General features: G+C 35.5%; 1 protein-coding gene across 2 annotated transcripts in view; it reads right to left on the bottom strand.

The window, feature by feature from the left end:
• Positions 1 to 5,221: 5,221 nt before the first annotated feature.
• Positions 5,222 to 22,555, bottom strand: part of MDFIC2 (MyoD family inhibitor domain containing 2) — a 105,768-nt gene continuing 88,434 nt past the window's right edge. For both annotated transcript variants that reach the window (XM_039851658.1, XM_039851659.1), the window contains 2 exons: positions 13,317 to 13,538; positions 5,222 to 5,481 (listed from right to left, as the gene is read on the bottom strand). In XM_039851658.1, the coding sequence (XP_039707592.1) occupies positions 5,222 to 5,481; positions 13,317 to 13,538 (482 nt within the window). The remainder of the gene's footprint in view (positions 5,482 to 13,316; positions 13,539 to 22,555) is intronic.

Here is a 22,555-nt window from a genome sequence, read left to right as displayed (position 1 = left end):
ACTATAGTGTTGTTGACTGATTAAAAACAATTCATGCTCCTAGGGCCTCTCATGGAATGCTGATTAGGGGCTGGCATGGGTGCCATGTGCAGGATGAACTCTTGAGGCAGAGATCAAAGTTGCTTTGCTAAAATGGAACATTAAAAGGTAAGCCTTCATAACCATAGATTAATGGGACAAAGCTACTGACATAGAGATTAAATTGCAATACATTGTCTTTGCATTTATTGCTTATAGAGTATATATCTTAAAAGCATTTTGAAGATGTTCCAAATTTTAATCATTACACAAGATAACAGCTTTTAAAACATTACTATCAGTGAATATAATATTCTCCGAATATACACATTATATTTTTCTGATTGCTTTTGATTTAGAAGTGAATACTTGAACTTCATCATGATTTGATAATTTTTCATGTGTACAAGTTTTAGGCTTAGTGATTAAAAGCATCGACTTTGGAATGAACAGACCTGGATTCAAACCTTGTGAAAATGGCTTACTTGGTGTCGGACATTGGTCAAGTTATTGAATTTCTTTAAGTCTCTATTTACCCTAGAAAAATAGAAATAGTAATATACTCTATTTTACAAGGCTTTTTAGAGAATTATAATAATGTATATACAGCACTTAATCAAATATTATCTATTCAACATTTTTCTCATCTGTAAAATCAATAAGAATTATCTAGTGAAGGGAATATGTTCAGACTCTCTGGTCTACCCCTAACTACATACTAAGAGTACATGGTGAACTTAGGGTCTTAGTAGATGGTATTGCATTTCAGGTTCAAGAAATGCCTAACTCACTCTTCCACTCACCCCTTTTCCCCAGAGTTTTGACAGAAGTAACTATATGGAAAGGAAAATAGCTAGAGAGGGAAAATATTTTGTATATACTTTTCCAGATAGGTCTTTCTGGTCAAGACGTATTCAGAAAATGGGTTTACATTTCAGGGCTTAAGAAGTTCTTGAAGATTTCAAGAACCTCTGCTTCCCATCCCTGGAATCAAGATAGCCCTTGGTTGAGGTGCTTCCTCAGCTGCCATGTAGAGATGTGAAGCAGAGAAAACAGGACGTGGCCAGCTCAATTCAAGGCAGCTGGCCCTGTGTAAGTTGGGGCAGAAGGAAAAATAAGAGTGGCCTGCTTTCGAGCTATCTTTAAGCCAGGCTCCACTATACCACATTGTAAAATGTGGCCCGATGAATGTCCTGGCTTCCAATCAAAGATAAACAACTCCTCCTTTCTTAAAGGCTGGGAGGGACTGAAAAATTATCATTTCTGTATACTCTTTCTCAAAACGTGGAATCTAGCTCTTTTGAACTAGAGCTGCTAGATTTAACAAATAGAAATGTAGGATACCCAACTAAATTTGAATTTCAGATAATCAAAGAATCATTTTGCAGTATATTTCATACATAATATTTGAGACATGATTATACTACAATATGATTTGTTGTTTATCTGAAATTCAAAGTTAACTGAGCATTCCGTGTTTTATCTGACAACCCTATTTCTAACAGTTTTTTTAAGGTCAGTTTCATGATGGTTCGTTGAGATCGGTAGGAAGGCTTCAGAATTCCTTTTGCAGCCTTGGCACTATAAACATTTGAGGCTAGGCGCATCTTTGTTGTAGGAGGTTGTCCTGTGCATTTAAGGATATGTAGTTGCATTCCTGTCTTCTACTCACTATATGCCGGTAGCACCTGCCCCATCCATTGTGACAAATGTGTCTCCAGATTCTCAGCTCCTTTGCACATTCTGGGCTCCTTCCCAGTAATGTCAGGAGCTGTCTAGACCTATGCAGAGGAGCCCAATAAAATAATTTTAATCCCATGCAGCTTATAATCACTACAAAATCATTCTATGTTCACTTGCCTTTCAACACAGCCCACATAAAGCAACTGATTAGGTTTAACTCAGATATCTTCTTAAAGAATATCTAACACACTTTAAAATTATGTACTTACATTTTATCAGAGGTTATCAGTTTGTGTAGCCTGGGTGAATTTAGCATTTAATGGGGAAAACTCTTAGAGTCAACCCATCTTACTAAAGTGTACATATTATTCTTTTGCTCCATTTTTTTTAGAGGTAGTAACTTGGAGGAACTGGATAATGAATTCTCTTCTTCACACATTTCCACCTACACATTTATCCTTGAAAAAATTGCTGATAGACCTTCACATGGTATCTTCTATTTGTAAAGTTTCTCTGCCTGAATATGTTTTTTTACTCCCTTGGAGAAAAATGAAGTGGCTTTCGCTTTATTAAGTTTCATTGTCCAGCATTGATAATTAATTTTGTAAGCCTATCAGGTTATCTGTTGGGAAAATTTCATTAGCAAGTTATATGTAACTTGTTTCTTCATTGCTTTCCATATTTGCAGGCTTTTAGAGAAGCAAGGGTTTTATAAAAATCCATTGAGCAAAGCAAAGATAATGTTCCTTTCTGGTTATATTGCTGTGGGGAAAATCTCTGTTCTCAATACTCTATAAAGGTTGTATCTTCTCAAATCCCTCTTATTTGGTATGCTTCCTTAAATAGGAACACTCTTTCTCTAAGAAGACCACCTTAAAGAATAACATTATCTTTATTTGTAATCACAGGCTTTCAACATTGCAGAAAAACTCTGATCCTTCTCAGATTCTGATATTCTGATATTTGTATTTAATCAATAACCACATTCCTTTTTCATCTATCTTACCTCTGCAATTGCATTTTCCCAGCCACATATGTTTTATTGTTTAAGAATTCAATTGAGAGAGTCATTCATGTTTGCAAAAAGGATGATGTTTTATTATTGGTTATAAAGAAAAGAAATTTCACACTTTGTATAACCCTTTCTGTTATAGCACGGTGAATTCTGAAAGTGAGGAACAAGCTAACAAACCATGGAAAGAGAGGCCACAGAAAGCTCTTATAATATTCTGACAACATTATAAAATAAGATCTGGCAATTTTTATGTCTCTGATTGACAAGCATTCGATTTACATTTGAAATGCATTCGTTATCATGTACAATTTGAGGATATGTAGACTTAAAAGAATAAGGAGATGATGGTCAAAATATTTAACACCAATATGGTACGACCCGATCAATGACACCAAGTACTATATTGTTGGGACAAGATCCCAGAGACATCCTGTAGATATAGGTGTTTTTCCTTCAGTGACTGGATCATGGGGAAGTGGGTGGGTACTTGGAGAGGGGCCAGGATGAATGGAGGCATGGGGCAAGCGATGAGGAGTTTCAAGGTAGAGACTATTTATGAGCCAGTCTAGTGATGCTTTAATATTTGAACAATTGGAACAGCTGTACCACTGAGTACCAGCTGGACTAAGAAGTGGAGAAATTTGGGTGGTGTGATGTAGTTAGAAATTAGAGTACGAGTTAGAATTCCTGATACTGCCATTCACTCACTGCATGATCTTGAGTAAGTCAGTTCTTGAAGCCTCTACTTTCTCTTATGAAAAATGAGAATATTGGATAAGTACAGCCTTAAGTTCCCTTCCTGTTCTAAGTATCTACTTTTTCCACCCACTTAATGATCTGCGAGTTTTATGTATAGAGTATAGAATTGTCTCTGAGCTTCTAAAAAGCAGAGACTGAAGTGTTTCATAAAGAATGTGGGGCACTCTCATGCCCTGTGGGTTGTGAATAACATGATAGTCAAACAGAAATGAAGCCAGCATTAACCATGGATGCACTGTGCTCTCAGGAGCAAGACAAGAGCAGTTAAATATCTTTTCAAAGGCAGCCTAAAAATATTTTTTAAAGATTAATAGTTTTCAATATTTGGAGGAATTTACTGTAGAATAGAAAAATGTATTAGTTTACTACAGAAACAAAATAAATGTTGCTTTTGCCTGAAATTATCTAAGTCAAACAAAAACAGCTACTTTAAAGTTTTTTGTTGTTTCCCTAGATTGTAAAAAGTTCCCTCTACTTTCCACGTCACTTTTGTGTTGATATATTGATATGTTATGCTTTTTTTTTATATTCAATGACTATATTGCAAAATCTTCATGGAAACATATAAGCACACAATGATGAGCAATGTCATGCTACAGAAAGTAAAGAAGATTCTGAAGCAACTTCTACCTAGGTGTGTTTTTCTCCAAATAGTTTGCTTTAATTTGGTTGAGTAGAAAATTACTTTCTAATTTATATCACATATATTTAAAAAATTTATAAGTATGAGGAAATACTCAACATAATTATTACTTTAATTATCAGAAAAAGGAAAAAATTATGGTTTCTGATGTACATGCTGTATTAGGAAACTCGGTGCTGAGTTAATACCTGCACATATATTTCTGCGGGGTGCCTATACAAATGATAGTTTAGTAAAAAGAAACTTATTCTGTGTAAATATCTTGTTGCATATTGTACCCAACAAACAGACATGAGGAAAATGAACAATTGATTATCTGGGGTAATTTTCTTGAAACTTGCACATAATTCCCATTTATGCTCATTAGATAAAAAAGAGCCTTTCTATAACAAATTAAGAATATGCATAACCTGTTATGACACAGTCATAGATATATAATAATATAGTCTAGAATTATAGTACTCTCTCAAAGTACATCATATTCAAAATTCACTGGAGGTGTCTTAAAGACATCTGTTGTAATTACAGGAACACGGTTTCTAATTCATTTAATTCCCTTTCCTACCTAAACTGTACATATAAGTGAATTTTAAGAGACTGTATAAATAAATTTTTAATTACAAAATGATGTTAGACAATACATTATTAATAATAACCAACAATGCATAATGTTTATGCATGAGTCCATTAGAAAGACAAGCTAATGTATGTCATTTCTAAAAGAATGCACTAATTTGTCCTGAATTTGTGAATGAAGTTGAATCCATGATGCAAGCCAATGAGTGCAATAACACAGAGAGTTTTAGCATGCTATTGTATAGTCAGGAAACATCTTGTACCTATGGCATTTAAGAGGTATTTAAGATTTGTTCATCACATGTGATCAAGATCTTATTTTTCAGCAAGCCATGCGGTTGTGAAATTTGGAATAAGACCACTGAGTTGACAATACTAGCTTTCCCAGACAGGTGCAGAGTAAAATGGTCTATAGTATTCAAGAAATGTGTACAGTCCTTACATTTCAGTACAGGGAAATCAGTCTTACTGTAATGGAATTGCCCTGTGCAGCCAAGGGTCTGCCGGAGCTCAGTTACTTTGTTGCATCAGCGGTAACAGATTTCTGAAATCTCCATGGCCAGCTCCAGACACTCGCCGGTCTCATGGCAAGATTCAAAAAGGCTGCAGTCCATGTCACAGTTGCAATTGCAATCATTCCGAGACTGGCTTTCATCCGAGGTGTGTTGATACCTGTGAGAGGGGCAGCACAAGTTGGTACACACCGTTTCGCACGTATCAGGGAGCATCAGGAGACAATCCCAAAACTGGCAAAACAGACAGGTGAGGATAAGAGAGGCACACTCCTCTGTTTAAAGAAGAAGAAAGAAAATTAGTAGTGGCATATGTGGGTCATCTATGAAGGACAAGCATGTGTGGTGATATGCTTGATAACTTTATCGCCAACTCTTAATTATTTATCCACATTAGGAGTAATATATACCATATTCTCTCAAGGTCCCCAACCTCCATGCAGTACTCATTCTACTTAAGTAATTGCTTTATTAACTTCCTGAGCATTTCCTATTGATTCCACATAATCTGGTTATTTAAAGTGCTGTCACTTTTCTAAACTCCTTTATTTACTTGGCCTGCAGAGGTGCTGAGAAGCCACACAATTAGCTATGCATCTGGAAATCTTGCAACTGTCTGAAAAATAGCAGCTCCTCCCCAAGTGCAGGGAGCATGTGGGAGCAATTAGAGCTGAGATTAAGGAGAGACTACAAATTTCTGGCTTCTTGTCTCAAAGCTTTCTTATTTGTTTGCTGTGGATTCCCATAAATTTGCCACACCCATATTCAAATTTGAGTGAAAAGGACATTTCAAAATCTAATATAAATAATTTTTAAAATAATCATAGTTTTTTGGCTGAATTTTACTTTTAATCCCTGTTTCTTTTTCCTTCCAGTTATATAAAGCCTTGGTTTTATATTCAAGTTAGATGAAATACGTCATCATATTCCTAAAAGTGTATAAATCTTATCAACCTCTTTAAGAAAATCAGTTTAAAAATTTACTATGCAGAATTGTAAAAATCTGAAAAGTATCTCTCAGGCATTGAAGGTAATTGGTAATTCTAGCCAAACAGCTGTGATGGGTTATAGATTATTATATTTCTGTGTTTCCATAAAGGGAATTAGTTAGAAGATGTAGCGGTTCTCTTGTTAAAATTATAACTTTTCTTTTCTTTCCTTTTCTTTGCTTTTTAGTCAAAAACATCTCAAAAACATGTGAGCATTTTGTAAAGCCTACATAAGTGTTCACATGACACATCTAATTAATTAAAATCAGTATCCTAAAAATTGTTGATGGTTGAAAGTAACATTCTAGCATAAATTGGAGAGAATTTTTCTACTCCTGATGGGCTTATCAATTCATTAAAGTTAGACTTTCATAAGGATTTACTTTTCCCAATAAGAAGGTTAATAACTTTTGGTTTTTGGACTTCAGTCGACGGAAACGGCACAAACTTACAGAAGAGATTTTGCAGTCTGAGAAATCTGCTAGCATATTCTAAGTGTTCTTAGAACCTCATTCATTTAATTTTAACAATATTTTCCAGAAAACTTCTTTTTTTTTTTATTGTTCATATACTTGTTAGTCTTTAAGAGAGAAGGAAGAATATGGATGCCTGCTCTAAAAAGCAACAGATAATTTTTTAAAAGTCATTTTAATTTATTTTAAAAACACTATTTAAATGTCTAAAGTGAGTCCTGCATGTGGGTAAACAGAAATCTTCCTTTTCTTCCTCTGTCCCTCCCTCCATTCATCCCTGCCTCTCCTTCCCTGGCCCTCCTTTCCTTTCTTCTCACTAAGACGGTGGTAAAGAGCCACGCTGTGACTTTTACAACTACTTTAATTGCCATATATTGTTGCAGGTGCTGTGGCCATTACTCAATATTTATAGCTCAGGCAGTATATTCCATAATACCTCTATGGTGTACGTTCTCATCTCTTTGCCAGATTGGGTGTATTTTTATTCACTTAAAGCCAGCTCCCAGCATGTGGCCAACTCACCTTTATCTCATAAGTCACCACAAAACACCCACAAAAATTCAGGAGTAAGTTAGTACAGTACATAGACTTTGCATTTCTAAACAGGGTGTGTCGGTGGTCAAAGACCTGGGGCGTGAAACCTCATCAAGTCTTACCTATGCCAAGATCGCTATTATAGCAGTCTCTGGGAAAGAAGAGGGATTCTTAGTAGAAAATATTCCAAGCAAATGCCTCATGATCCCTCAGGCTGGAGGCTCAAGAGACTTACTCAGGGCATGACTATATAAAAATGATCCCACTTGGTCCTGTCATTTGTAGATGCAATGTTGAAAGTTTGGTTTGGAGGTAAGTTGGATTGAGTGCAGGATGACTTGTGAAGATAGGAGCTGCTGTTTCCTGTCAGAGTGTGAAGAACTTGTTTGTAAAATGGCCTTATAATTTCCTGAAGGCGTATAACCTTTGGTTGAATTCCTCTTGTCAACCTCTCTGCAAGTTGGCAGACTCTGGAGGTCTCTGCTTCTGATGTCTACAATGGTTGTTACAAAAAAAAAAAAAAAAGTTTGGCCTAATCCTTTGGCCAAATTGGCATTTGTTTCCTTCCACCCTTCTATTTTGCACTTGAGAATAGAGCCCATTTTTTTCTAAGTCAGTCCTTTTTATTTGGTTATAAAAGGCAGAGCCTCTTGCCCAAAAAAACACAGCAACATTAATGAATTGAAAACAGATTTTCCCCAACTTTCAAGTGTGTTCCACACTTTTCCTAAAAGGCATATTAAATAATTCTACATGAGCAGGCTAAACTGTTTTGCATATGGCCAATTTTTGTTTGCACAAAAGCAGCATAACCAGTTCAAGGAAAATTTTGCATAGCCTGTAAGCCCCTGCGTGATCAGATTCCTGCCTATTTCTCTGTCTTCCCATCCTACTCTCTTCCTTACTCACAGCACTCCAGCCACATGGGCTAAATTTTAGTTCTTGGGATGCACCTAACTCAGGGCCTTTGCACGTACTCTATCTTTGGTGTGTGTCAGACACTGTCCCCTCACAACTTTACCTAACTCCTACTCAACCTTTGCATCTTCTGCTTAAAACACCTTTCCTCTAAATCACATCCTTGCTAAAACTCTCATAGTACCCTGCTTTATTTTTTCTTCATAGTACTAACTACAGGATGACAGTAAACTAATTATTTTGTTAATTAGTTAATTATCTCCTACCAGAATCTAAGTTACAAGAAAGCCACACCTCTGTTGAATGAATGAATAAATGAACAATTCGGGATAAATGAAGTCGTCCCAATTTTTTGGATGGAAGGACTAAGACTCAGAGGTTGTCCCTGACGGTCCTAAATCTTTCAACTGTAAGACGGTGGAGCAGAGATTCAAATCTAAGTCTTTTTGGATCCAAAGTACATGCTCTGTTACCTGTTCTTATATGATCCAACTGTTTAATAAAGGAAATTTGCAGCCTTCTACATTTTATGTGCATCTCATATAGGTCTCGAAATAACCCTGAGTTGAGTACTATTATTATTGTTCTATAGATAAGAAAACTGTGGTTCAGATAGTTTAAGAAACACAGGAAATGGTAGGGCTATCATTTGAACCCAGGCTATCTCCTTCAGAGCTCTTAACTCTGAAGCCTGGCTTTCCCTTCATAACACTCTTACTCTCTTCTGTCATGTTTGAGCATAGCACAGGACACTGCAGGCTTACTGACGGCCTGGCTCTCCTGCTCCGCTCTGTATTCCCAACTGGTAAATCCCTTTTTCCAGGTTCTATGAAGTGGCTTCTGGCTAGGTTCAGCCAATAGAGGGCAGCAATGGGAAATGAGAGGGTGGAAGAAAGTAAAAGTCTGGGGTATTTCTCCTCTTGCTTTGCTTTGAGTGGTGTCAGGCGGAGGTTACATCTTCTCCTTAGTTTTCTCTCTGAATGCCCTTCTCTCTCTGGTTCCTACTAATGCCACTTACTAGCAGTCTGTTTAGTAACAGTTAGATACTAGTGGCCTCTGAAATAATGCTGGTACTAGTGGTCTACTAGTGGCCTGGAGGGACCAAGGAAAGAGGTGGCAGAGCCTTCATGTTGTTGCTAAGTTCTGAGTGGTCTCACTGTTCCCTTACTTGGCTTTTCATCTCCTCTAATACCTTTATAACACATTCTCTGTACATTGAATTCCCATTACTGAACCACCTGGCATCTTGGCATAGGTTCCAATCACTGCCATCAGAGTACCCATTTCACTTCCCCATATTTTACCTTCTTAAACCTGGATTAAAGAAGATTTAAGATGGACCTGCCGGCCATACAGCCAATGCTGATATTTAGCTGTGAGCAAGAAGCCGCAACAAAAACCTCTTAGAGTTGCGTCATTTCCTTTTCACACCCCTAGGTTACTTTTAGGACATCAAGGCTGTAATGTGCTAAGTGATACCCTAATAACACTGAAAGACTACTGCAGGCTCCACAGGTGCTAAATGCACAACTGGGGAACGGCTAATTAAGAGCAAGTAGCTGTCTCATTAGAAAGAATCATTCTTAATTATAGGAGAAAGGGTCACACTACAAAGAGTTTCCATAAATGTCAGCCTCATGGTCAGTCTCGTGCTCCCTGAGTTTGCCCTCCCAGCTTTCAGTCTTGCCACCATGGTGCCCATGATTAGGAGGAGGGAGGGACCAGAGGCAGCTTTAGGTGCCAACTATAGTTCTTGTAGCATTCCTCAACTCTGAAAACATACCACCTGCTACTTTGAGAATTATTATCCAAAGTAGCAAGAACATGGTTCTTCCAGAAATGACCCCAGAAAACAACAATCTTTTGCCCCCAAAACCAAGTAAGAAAAAAAAAAAGGCAAAATGAGCCTGGTCCAAATCCAATATTCTAATACGTTAATAGTTAATGTGTCATCGCAGAGAATTTGGCATAATAATGAGATTCATGACACGATGTCTCTGATTACTAAAAGTTTTTGGTCAAAAGTATAAAAATTGGTTCCTACTCCCCCAACATTCAGGATTTTTTAAGTGTATAATGTAGAATGCGAATAAATAAAGTATGACTAAATGTCTTTTTCTAGCTGGGGTATCATCCTTGATGTTATCAATTTTAATAGCTACTTAAATATGTCAAGATCTATTTAAGTTCAGACAAGCACAACTAACATTCAAGTCAGTTCTTTAGAACTGAAATGACTAGATTTGGGTGATACTTGGTAAATTTGTGCTTATGTTTTTTTCTGAGCAAATGAACTGAGATAATTATAAAATTGAAACATTTTATAAGGTGACACTACTGCATTTAATTGTATGAAATTTACTGTGTAGAAAATGTAATCATTTTATTCAGTAGTCCATGGTGTAATTAAGACTATTCTTTTGAGGTATCTTGTATTTATGATTTTCCTCTTCCACCTGGATGAAACGTCTCAAATTCAAAATTATACATCAATTAGGTATATTCTCAGGATTCTTTTTAAGGCTCCTATTTTCTAATATCATGTGTATCCCTGGTTTTATTATCTGCAGGGTTGCTTTTCCAATAAGAACATAGAAACAGAAGCAGAGACACAAATAGTGCTCTGGACTTTTTCCATTTTATTTGGGAAAAGGACCACACAGGATGAGCCACGATTTAATAATAAAGTAATGTTGCAGCACACAGTGCGTGATGTGCAGTAAAGATCCTTTTAAATTCCCATCAGAGCACACACCATGAACTGTGCTAATGGATATAACACATTTTACAAAATCTGCATGTGTGAGGCTTTTCTATCTTGTTTTAAGTGGGGCAATGTATATAAATAATAGATATTAACAATTAAGCATCCATTCCTATGCACTCATTTATACATTTGAAAATAAATTAACCACAAACTACATGAAAGTGAATGTGATCTTCTTTTTTCCCTTCTGTTTCTCCTGCTGTTCCTGAAAGATATTTCTGTATTTATCTCAGTACGAACAATGACCCCAGCTCTCAATTTCTACATCCTTAAATTAATTACTATCAAAAATTCTCTAAAATGAAGTGAGTCTGACTTAACTCTTGATTTCCTTGATGTTTGTTCTTTAGGATAATGAAAGTTTCTTATCACTGTTTGTTGCCTCAGTCTGAGCTTTCTGGTCTCTTTTTTCATTCAGTTACCAAAAGCTCTTACCTCGCTGATGGGAGGATTTTCTACAACAAGGGGAAGGAAGGATGGATTATTATCTGTGTTGTTATCTTAAAACCAGAATTTCCTGGGTCATACTGGCCTTGGCCCAGGCTTAAAAAATAATCTAATTCGGCTATCCTCATGATTCTCCTTTACTCTTCCGAAGAATGGTCGATGATTTTTCTTGCATGGAGGGTCCTAGGTATCAAATGCTATTTTAATGAATTAGTCATTTTGGCCCTTCTCTGAGAAGGAAAGGTTTAGGTGTCATGGTAGCCACATTGGCCCTTCTCATTCTCCCAGGATTCCTCATAAAATAAATCAGAGTGGATCTGGAGCTACTCTGAGTTATATGGTATAAACATGTACAATGGCAATTTCTAATTCTGGGATCAAATAACCAAGATCTATTACAGGTAAAATCCGTGCATCCATGATACTATCTGATAAAATGCTCCAGCATCAAAATGTTTTGCAGAGAACTCTCCTGTTTTGCCTGTTTTTTCCCATTGGCATCAAACTCTAACAAAGCCAGAAACTTGGATTCGAGGCTGTAACCTGTCAGTCTATAGGCCAAAGTTGGCCCAAAGTTGTGTGTAGATGGGGGTGTCCGAAACTTTGTAAACGAAATAGAGCTATTGTCAATGCTTAAAATTTTAGAGATTTCATGTAACACTCTAGATCTGGCAGTTTGGGGCCTTTATTTCCTTCTGGCAACAATTAGCTGGAGCTGAATAGAGATAGTACTTTTCACCTTGCCGCAGTCCTCATCAATCTCTATCATTTACTTCTGATTTACTTTATTATTCACATTATATCCTGGCAATCACAGGCAATTGTGTCCATAGCTTCTGGTCTAAAGCATCCATGATAAATTTGTACAAGACATCACATGTATAACATATGTTAGAAATCATTTCTTCTCTTACTTCCTAAAACTGTAATCATAATAAAAGCAAAATTGAATATATATTATGTGACAGGTTCTGTACTGGTTGCATAATAGATGTTCTTTAATTTGATTTTCAAAACACTCTATAACGAGTTACTATCTCCATTATATTATAACTCAGAGACTGAAATTCAGAGGCGATAAAAAAAACTTACCTAATTTTATACAGTTAATAAATTTCAGAGCCAGAAGTTAAACTGATGTGATTCCAAAGTTCCTCTTATACAGAGTTTATTTTAAACAACTTTTTAAAAATAAATATGAATTTAAATATAGATCAGGAACTATACCTTATTATATCTTCCTTTGAGAAAGTCCTCTTAGCTTTCTTTAAATGCAAATGTAGATATTGAACACTACAAAATTCTTGAACGGTTTATGTCTCCTGGAAAGGTCGCTGAAAAGTTAACCTGAGTAAAATTCATATGTCTTGGTGTGGAGTCTATGACTTTAAACGAGACTATGCTGATCATTTAGCACCAAATCAATTTGAAATTGGCTTTACAAATGGAACATGCCTTCTTTTGTCATGTATAGGGATGATCTGGTCTAGGTTTGCACTGATCAGAATGCTTAGGAAGTGATATTACGTAGAGGAACCAACCCTTTTTCACAGGTTGCAGATGTAAGCATCTAGATATTTTATACAGTCTATGTCTATACCTTTCCCACATGTCAGTGTCGTTCCTTTTCCTCTCTGCCTAAGAGTCATGGGCTAAATAGTTCCAGATCTCAGAAAAAAAAAATTGTCATTTTTCTTTATTCACTTCCTAGTCCTATAGCAAGAATGACTACACCTCACCCTAGCTATTTAAAAACACTTTGCTTCCGATTCCCAGCTTTGAGAGAGCAAACAATCTGCCAAGCATCTCATAATTGCAAAGTGACCTTGACATGTGTCATTCACTAGTGTTTTCAAATCGAAGTCTTCCTGTTTAATATTCATAAAGCCTTTTTTTTTCCCCTTAACAGCATATGTGATGATTTTACAGGGGTTGGGGTTTGGGAGCTTTATTTAGAGATGGGTTGATTCTGAGAAACATACCATCAGTGTCTCTCTGATGAACTGAAGTATCGGTTTGAAGGTAAGAAAATTTCGTTTGGCATTCTTCAAGGGAGGACAGTGATTTGCTGGATTCTGACAGTTTTTTCTCATTGAGAGTTTCCTGGGCTGGTCCATCTGTGATATTGAATTCAGATACTGAATTTATAACGATAGCATTAATGGGTTTCTCTTCAACATGTTTTTCATTTGTAAGTTGCGTATCTAGATGAAAAAAACACACACACACATACACAAACCCATTATAGTTGACGTAACCTAGTGATCTAAGAGTGGACACTTGCAGAAAATTTCAAATTCTAGACTTTCATAAGAATAAACTCTTCTTTAAAAAAATAAGGCATTATTGATGAGGAAGTTTTGAATGAAAATACAAGTAAAAACAAAAGAGTGCAATAATTATAAAATTTTACACACATTCCAAGTTTTACATATTATAGTGATTTATGACATTTATTTCTACTCTGGGTCTTTTAATGATGAGTGGAGAGAATCAAGGAATTCATTCACTTGGATCAACAAAATCTTATAGTATGTCGTCAGCTTACTGTCATAGTGTTTTATAGTTCTGAGAAGTAGTCAAAAGATCTTCAATGCAGGGCAGTACTTCTCAGTAATGGTATGTGATCTCAATCAAGTTGTTTTATTTCTTTGTTTCTGCCAACCTCAGTTTGCTCCCTTGTATAAGAAAAGTGGTCATAAATAAATAGTCACATGCTCATTTTTATTTCTACCCTCAAAGACTAAGTAGCTACCTTTTTCTCTGCTTTGGTATCTGTTATGTCTCTATTCAGATGATGGTCTATATAGACTTAGGGGGTGTGCTTCTTGGGAGAATGCTATATTTCTGTATCATCACCTGGCATAATTATTAGAGATGTTAAGGAACCTCTATCAAAATCTTTGATTGAGATTCTGGTTCAAAGTGGCATAGAGAAGGCTGAGAAGGCCTAGGAGCTTTATGTATTTTAGAACTTCCATATTTATTCATTCATTTCCATATAATAACTGAGAGTCTGTTGTGTAATAAGCACTGGGCAGGGCAGTGGGGATACATTGTTGACTAAGACAGGCATGGTCCCTGGCTCTCACAAGTGTCAAACAAGTTAGCAAAAAGTAACTTTTAAGTTACGATATTGAGGAGGGTATAAAAAAGAAGCACACCATGAAGCCATGAAGTCATATTATAGAGAGAACTAGACTGGGTATTGGACAGTTAATTTATTATTACCTACACTCATTAAACAGAAGAATTCTAAGATCTGAGAAAAGAATTAATAGGAGGTATTCTCAAATGCGCAGGAAGGCTATCTACTGGGGACATCTTAAGACCACAGCAAGCAATAATCCTGGTGATTTGGCTGCACTTTTGGGAGGTGGTGAAGATGAATTCTGGAGAATTGCATTTCCATTGCTGGCCCAATGCCTGGTCGATTCAATAATGCTCACTGAGTGACTGAAATAAATAATACAGTTGGCAACCTGGTTTGATTTTACCATGCTTACACAGCTCAGTGCAAGAAATATATTCTTGCCAGGTCCATATTCATTATCCTTTCAAAATTTGCTTCTTAGTTTGGGGCAGATGGAAATCTCTACTTTGTTCTAGCTCATAGGACAGTGGTCCCCAGACCTGCCTACAGAGTAAAATTATCTGGGAAACATTTTAAAAATGTGAAATTTTTTAAAGCTCAGATAACCCCTCCCAGATCCATCCCAACAGATTTTTGAAGCTCCTCAGGTGATTCCAACATGTAGACAAGTTTGGGAACCACTGCCATGAGAGAACAACACATTGATCTGTGCGTCAGTGATTTTCAGAAACCAGTCATGAGACAGTGGCTCTTCAAAGGCTCCTGACTGGCACGGGAGCTAACAGTATGCTGCACACAATTGTATTAGGCCATTTTTGTCTCTTTCTGAGCTTCCAAAAGTCTTGGCTTTCAACAATATTTAATTATTATTCTGTATTTGTTATGCTGCTGGCTTTAAATCTCTTGGTTGCAGTTTGATTCACCCTAAAAAGGATTGGCAAAAATAGGGGTTCAGGAAAACAAATATTGTTGATAGCAATTAACATAATATTGAATAGACAGAATTAGTTCAACAGATTGGGAAGCTCTGGGCTTCCTCTAACCCAAGAGAAATTCACCAAATTAATGATATTTTGATGATGATGATGATGATGTTAAGAATAGTTTATTTTTCTTACTTGGGTACCAAAGTGTCCAGTAACCAGCTAATATCACAAACAGATAGCCATTTAAATTGCACCTTAGAGCACTTAAGCAGTATTGATATTTTGGGCCTGATAAGTCTTTGTCATACGGATATTGTAGGATGTTTAGCAGCATCCCTGTCCTGTACTTACTGGATGCCAGCAGCACTCATTGCCCTAGGTTGCAATAAACAAAAATATCTGTAGATATTGCCAAATTCTCCTATGGGGCAAAATCACCCAGATTGAAAATCAAATCACAGCTTGCACACACACACACACACACACACACACACACACACACACAGTTGCAAGCATGCATGTTAAGCTCTATGGTACCACTTATAACCTTATTTAACTTAAGCACTAGGAGGTAGATATTGTCGGCTTCCTAGAACAGATGGGAAATGTGTGAATTGGTACCCCAAGTTAACAGATGAATTAATGTAACCAAGGCTTAGATAGTTTATTTAGATAACTTGCCCAAGGAGTCCTCTTTAGCAAATGATAGAACTGGGATTTGAACCTAGGCCTGGTCAATTCCAAAAGCTATGCTCTTATCTTTGTCTTTTATATTATACAACATTTGTTCTAATTGTTCTTAACTCTTATCTCTGCTTCCTAGCTATTAAGACTGCACATCAGCAAAACCCTCTTCACCCTAAATCCCATGATGTGTCAGCCATTCCAAATCAAGCCTTGCAAACAGCTTTAAAGACATGCCTCTCCCTGATCAGTCTTAGCAAAGCAAGACTACCTCCTTGCACACACAGAGAATCCTGCCCTTCAGTTACAGCAGCATTCTACTGTACATTAAAGAGCACCTTAGAAAGAGCTGGTAGATAACGAAACCTTGATGAGTATGGAGATTGCAGTAGCTATTTACTTACAGAATTAATTAACAATCAGTTCAAATTATCACACGTAGTCAGGCTGCATGGAATTTAAATTGCTTTTGCACAAAGTAATTCACTAACAAAAAAAAGTTGGATAGAGGTTACTGGTATGTAAGAACATGCGGAGAATACGGTATACAGCCAAGCGGTATATGATTCTCTTTTTAATTTTGCGACAATTTTAGGTATAGCATTTGAATCTAAGTGGTGTGCTACATTAAGCAACCATTTGGAGACATGGGGCTTGAGGATTTTATAGAGAAGTTAAACTGCCATTCATAAAGTTATTTTAATTCTATATCTCTGTTTATATTTTTTTTCATTCCCTAGTGGGAACTATCTGTTGCTCATTAGAAAATCATCTGACATACACACATTTCAGAACCCAGTCTGTTCAACCCAGAATTCTGACATCTGAAGTGAGTCACAATTTTTCGGTGAATGTTACTGACATCTTCCATCTTTTATAGATGGCATGCTAACAATAATTTCTCCAGATTCCTTCTTTTGTGGTGTTATTTGACATAGTTCCCAAAGTATTATAAAGTAGCATAAGCTAAAAGGAGAAACACATAAAAAGTGGTATCACATCTTCTGCAGAGAAAAACTATTTTGGAATTAAACAAGAAACCCATGAAACTATATTTAGGATGTATATAGATAGGTCTTGACATTAATATAAAGAAAATATTTTTTTCCAAAAAAGAACTCCAAAATTAGGACAAAAATTAGAAGCTCAACTGTATTTCTTAGGGAAAGAAATTAAAGTGTATCTTGAAAGTCAGTGAAATAGAAAATTCATATTTAGGCTGGAAGTAATTGCAGAACCAATGGGCATAAACCTAAATAACAGAAAAGACAGACAGTTAATTAATTTTTTATTACCATTAAGTAAATGTTATTAATTTAATTCAATTAACATTTATTGAGTACCCGCATTCAGTAGATGAATCAATATGCTAGAATTATTAATTTATTTACTTTAAGTTATTAAGCAAACATTTTAATGATTTTTATTAAATATGAGTTTATCATATTTGCATCCATGTATTCGCTAAGTGTATGCATATATGCAAATTAAGAATAAGTAACATCTTTCTTCCCTGGCTCCTCTGATTCTATTCTTGTTTATTCATTCCCTTCCCCTTCCTTCCCCTTCCCTTCCCTTCCCTTCCTTCCCTTCCCTTCCTTCCCCTTCCCTTCCCTTCCGTTCCTTTTCCTTCCTTTCCCCTTTTCCTTTCTTTCTCTCTTTTGGTTTAATTCTTTTACTTATGTGCTCTGTCTCTATTATTGGTTCCTTTCTTTCCCTGCAGCTCTTCAATATACTTATTTCTCAAGACCTTGTCTTCTTAGCTTCTTTCTTTATAACCTACCCTTGAAGACTGTATTTGTCCACACCCACAACTTAATTATTCTTTGTGAAGTTGGCCTACAAATCTCTATGCAGTCGCTCAGCCGGCCAGCCAGCATAAGGTCTGAATCTGGCCCATGCTAGGTGCTGGGGAAATTGAAGAAGAATATCGAATAGTCTTGGTCCTCAGGAGAGCTACAGTCATCGCAAATTGCAGTCTCACACTTGTAACTGACTATTGGATATTTTATTTGACTTACCAGACAAATCCTTACAATTATGTTTCTTTCTACTAAGCTCCTCATTTTTTCCCCCCAAACTGGGTCACTCTGTATATCATTGAAGAATTCAAAATTCAATTTATTTTTATTTTTTTTCTAGCTTCTTAAGCTTAAAAAATACTCCAATATGTCCCATTTCTCCATCCATTCATTTATATGTTCTTATCTATCCTTTCTTTTAAATATTGCACAAGTCCATCTGTGCTTTTTCATTCCCAAAACTACCGCTCAGGTTTAATCACCTGTGTCCTGAAATCTGAACCGTCTTAGCAGTCATTGGTGTCAACTATTAGTGACAACCTTTCTCAAGACATCTATACACTGTAATCAAAATGATGTTTTCAGCAACATTTTTCTGATTATATTATTCATTTAAAAAAAGCAAAACAAAACTTATACACATGATACTCACACAAAAAATGTTAATAGCTCATTATTACCTGAATATTTTTGTATTCTCTCGTTCTCAGTTAACCTATCTAATCTATTGCCAAATTGCCTATTGAAAAAGGTAGCTCGTTGTTAAGATTTTCTTGTGAATGGCAAACTCCAGAAGCCTATATAAAAATTATTAGATTAGCTTTTAAGAAAGGGTGATTTTAATGTTAATTCTAGACGAAAATGTTTAAAGTGAGTATTTCAAACGTATGAACCATTTTTAAAATGAATTATATTTTCCTTTGGATTTAAACTATCTTCTAGTTTAAAATCTTATACTCTAATTATCCATGGTTAAAATCAGATCAAAGCAGACAGGAGACATTTCAAAGTATATGCTACCAAACCATTAACGAGTAAGTAAAGTAAGTAACAGTAGTTAGTTGAAGTGACACTGTAGAGGGGAAATAAAGTGTTTTGTATGTAAAGTTTGTAAAGTTCACACAAATGTCAGAAATAATTTTTGTTGTTATTGTTAGAATATATAGACTGTATTCTCTCCAGTTTGGTAGGTAATAACACAATACACAAAATATAGGAAGGCTCTCAACATGATTAAACACGCTGAAAATTATTAGAAAGAGCTAGAATCACATTTTCTAAATGCATATAGTGCTATTCTAGAATTGAGTAAAATTTGAAAACTGATACAATGGCTGAAGACAGAACAAAAGTAGGAAGGTAAAGATTTCTCGGTACTGACAAAAGTATGCTCAAAAAAACATGTGTTCTTTTTTCAAAGCTGAGTGGGATAATTTTCTCAAGCTGAGGGATGAAGGCTTCCTAAAATATCCTCTTTTTTCAAATGAATAGGAATAACTAATTTATGAGTGTTCCATTGCAATATCTTATTAGTTCAATTGGACAAAACAAAATCTTGAGTTCATTAAATCTATTTTTGGGGGGAAGAGAAATAAATAGGATAAATATATTAGACATTTTTTTCTTTAGTTTTCAAATACCAGTTCTGGTTGGAAGATGTCCTTTGAAGACCTTCACATTAAAGCAGAACTTACATCATTGTTTTGTGTTGTCTTCTGCAGCACTTCAACAAAAATTCTGCCTAAAAAAGTGTTAGATAAAATGTTTATCAAGAACCATGACAAGAGGACATTTTAAGCCTTTTTAATCAAACCTCTTTTTAAAAAAAAAAAAAAAGAAAGAAAGAAAGGAAAAGAATATTATTTTCCCAGAATGTTCAAGGTGAAAGGATTAAACACTTAGAAAGAACTAAGGAGAAGAAGGTTGAACACAGCCCCTCTTCTTAAGCTTCCTTGATACCCGCAAAGCAACTTCAGCCTTTGGGGGCCGAAAGGAATTTTTTGGCCTAACTCTTCTAGATAATTACCTCAGTTTTTGGCTCTCTACTGTAAGTTACACCTGTAGACAGACATAGGCTAAGTGATATACTTTTATAGCCGGATCCAAAGCTGTAACAGGAGCAATTCAGTCCTAGGAGGTGGTTAAATCTTCTTCAGACATGAAAACAGTTTGCAATTACGAGTCTCCATTTCACTTTTATGTAGCTACCTTCAGTTTAATGTTTGTATAAAGTGTCTCAAGAAATAAAGATTATGTTATCTTAGAAAAAAATTGGTCAGCAATTTTTATAGCTTGATGCACTTGGGTTAGTAATAGGTTTAGGGCTCTGAAAAAATAAATGAAGCCAATTAGGCTATAAACTCATGCGTAATTGGTATTATATATATATATACAGTTGATTTTTTTAACTGTCAGTGTTTAAATAAAAATGTTAAAAATTGAACTACAATTATTCAAAATATTCTCTATTATGTTAAAGCCATGACAATTTATTTATCCCAATTATGTGAATGTTACTTAAAGTCTCTTACTTGCATTATCTCATTTGAGGCTCACGACAGTTTTGCAAAGTATTATTATCACTATTATATGAATGAGAAAGTGAATGGAGGATCAGAGATTTTAGTGGTTTGTCCAAGATTATCCAGCTGGTAAGGAGCAGAGCTAGTACTTGAACTTATGCCTCCTAATTCCTATGACAGTCAAACTTTACATTCAATTGTTTTATGAAACCAGGCATTCTGATATGAGATCAAGACACTTTTCTGAAGTATAACTTTTTCGTCCCTTTTAACTTTCCTCTGTTCATGTTAATTGATCTTGCTGGTATTAGATTAGGAGGCACTTTATGTGTATGCTCAAAACCAGAACTCCTACTGATTGCATTTTCCAAACTGGACCCATAAAGCCCAATGTGTGTGTTATCTCCTATGTGAAGTTTCTTGCAATGCCTTTCACTCCAATTGAAATGAATTGTTCCCTTTGGGAGCTCCCAGAGGCCTGGGTTGATATCTGCATGATAGCCCCTACTTCAGTTTATCATACTGTGGTTAATGGTGGATGTATTTCTGTTATGAACTCCTTGAGGAAATGCATGCTCCATTCATCTTTGATTTCCCAGCACCTAGCACAGTGTCTGGCAGAAAGCAAGTGTTAAATTTTAGAAGACTGAAACTGACTGACAGATTGAATGTGGGGTATCTTGGCTGTTAGTTAACAATTGACTCATTTTCCCTAGGACAGGTTTTCTGAGCTCATCTTCCATAGGTTTTCCACCCCCACTCTCGATATGCCAGTTGATCCTGGTGAAAGTCTAAAAATTCTCTCTTTTGTGCGAAAATACATATTGGTTTTTATTTTGATTTTAAAGCAACATTTGCATTTGTACCAGTAAAACTGTGAAGAATATAAAAAGACACAAAGAAAGCAAAATCCCCTATAATTCTATCATTATTAACACAATATTGTACTTGTTTCACAAAAGACAATGGAAATATCTGGAGTGTGTATGTATATACCTATCTGTATTTATCTATATTTATATTTATATCTATAAGAGAGATATATCTCAAATTTGAAATATTTACATATATTATTAAGAAAGAATATATATTCTAATATGTATTATATGTATATATAATATCAAATGTATGTATATATAATAGAATGTTATATATACATATAATATATATGATACATATGCTATATATTATATATACTGTGCTTTTAAGAGCCATTCATTCTAATTATATTACACATGTGATATATTTATATATATAAACATGTGCACTATATATAGTGCTACCAAGATGTGTCACTCACTTTTTAAGGAACTTTGCATGTATCAACTCATTTAGTACTCTCAGCAACCCTGTATGGTAGGTACTACTAGTGTCATCCCCAATTTTTTGGTTGAGATCTTGAGAGCACAGGGATGTAAAGTGACTTATCCAAGGTCACTCAATCAGTAAATGATGGAGCTGGGATTTTAAAAAGGCAGTCTGGCTCCAGATTTATGCTCCTAACTATTATGCTATAATTTCAGTCCAGATAGAAATTTAAAAAGAAAAACAATATTGTAATTTCATTGAATGTATTATAATTTATGTTACCATTAAACCGTGAGCATTTCCTTACATCCTAAAGATTACTGAAAAACATACTCAGGTCTCAGAGTATGAGAGAGACTTTCCCTTAGACTAAATCTAAAACAGTGATTCTCAATCAGGGAGATTTTGCCCCTTAAGTGACATTTGGCAATGACTGAAGACATTTTTTATTGCTATGACTGGGGTGGGTACAATTGGTAATTAGAGGCCAGGGATGCTGCTAAACATCTTATAATGTACAGGAATCCCTCCCTCTCACCAGAAAGCAACCCATAAAGAATATGGTTTCAAATGACATAATGCTAACGTTAAGAAATCCTCATGTAAAGTAGTCCTAAACCCTTACTTACTATCAGCCACATTTATTAACACTACTGCTTCATTGTCTTCGTAGTGCTTTTCAGCATTCTGAAAATGTCTTGTTTATGTATTTGTTTACTCGCTTATGGAGTGTATGTCTCTTCTACTTTTGACTAAAATGTTAATTAATTGCTATATCCTAGAAGAGTGCCTGGGACATAGTAAGGACTTAATAAACAAGGAATCAAAGAATAAATAGTACCATTTATTTATTCTTTGGTAAGAATAAATACACCATTTCTTGCC

The sequence above is a fragment of the Pteropus medius genome, unplaced genomic scaffold, assembly GCF_902729225.1.
Source record: "Pteropus medius unplaced genomic scaffold, Ma_sr-lr_union100, whole genome shotgun sequence".
Classification (NCBI taxonomy): Eukaryota; Metazoa; Chordata; class Mammalia; order Chiroptera; family Pteropodidae; genus Pteropus; species Pteropus medius.
The sequence above is the reverse complement of the archived record's forward strand: the minus strand, read 5'-3'. Positions and strand labels throughout refer to the sequence as shown.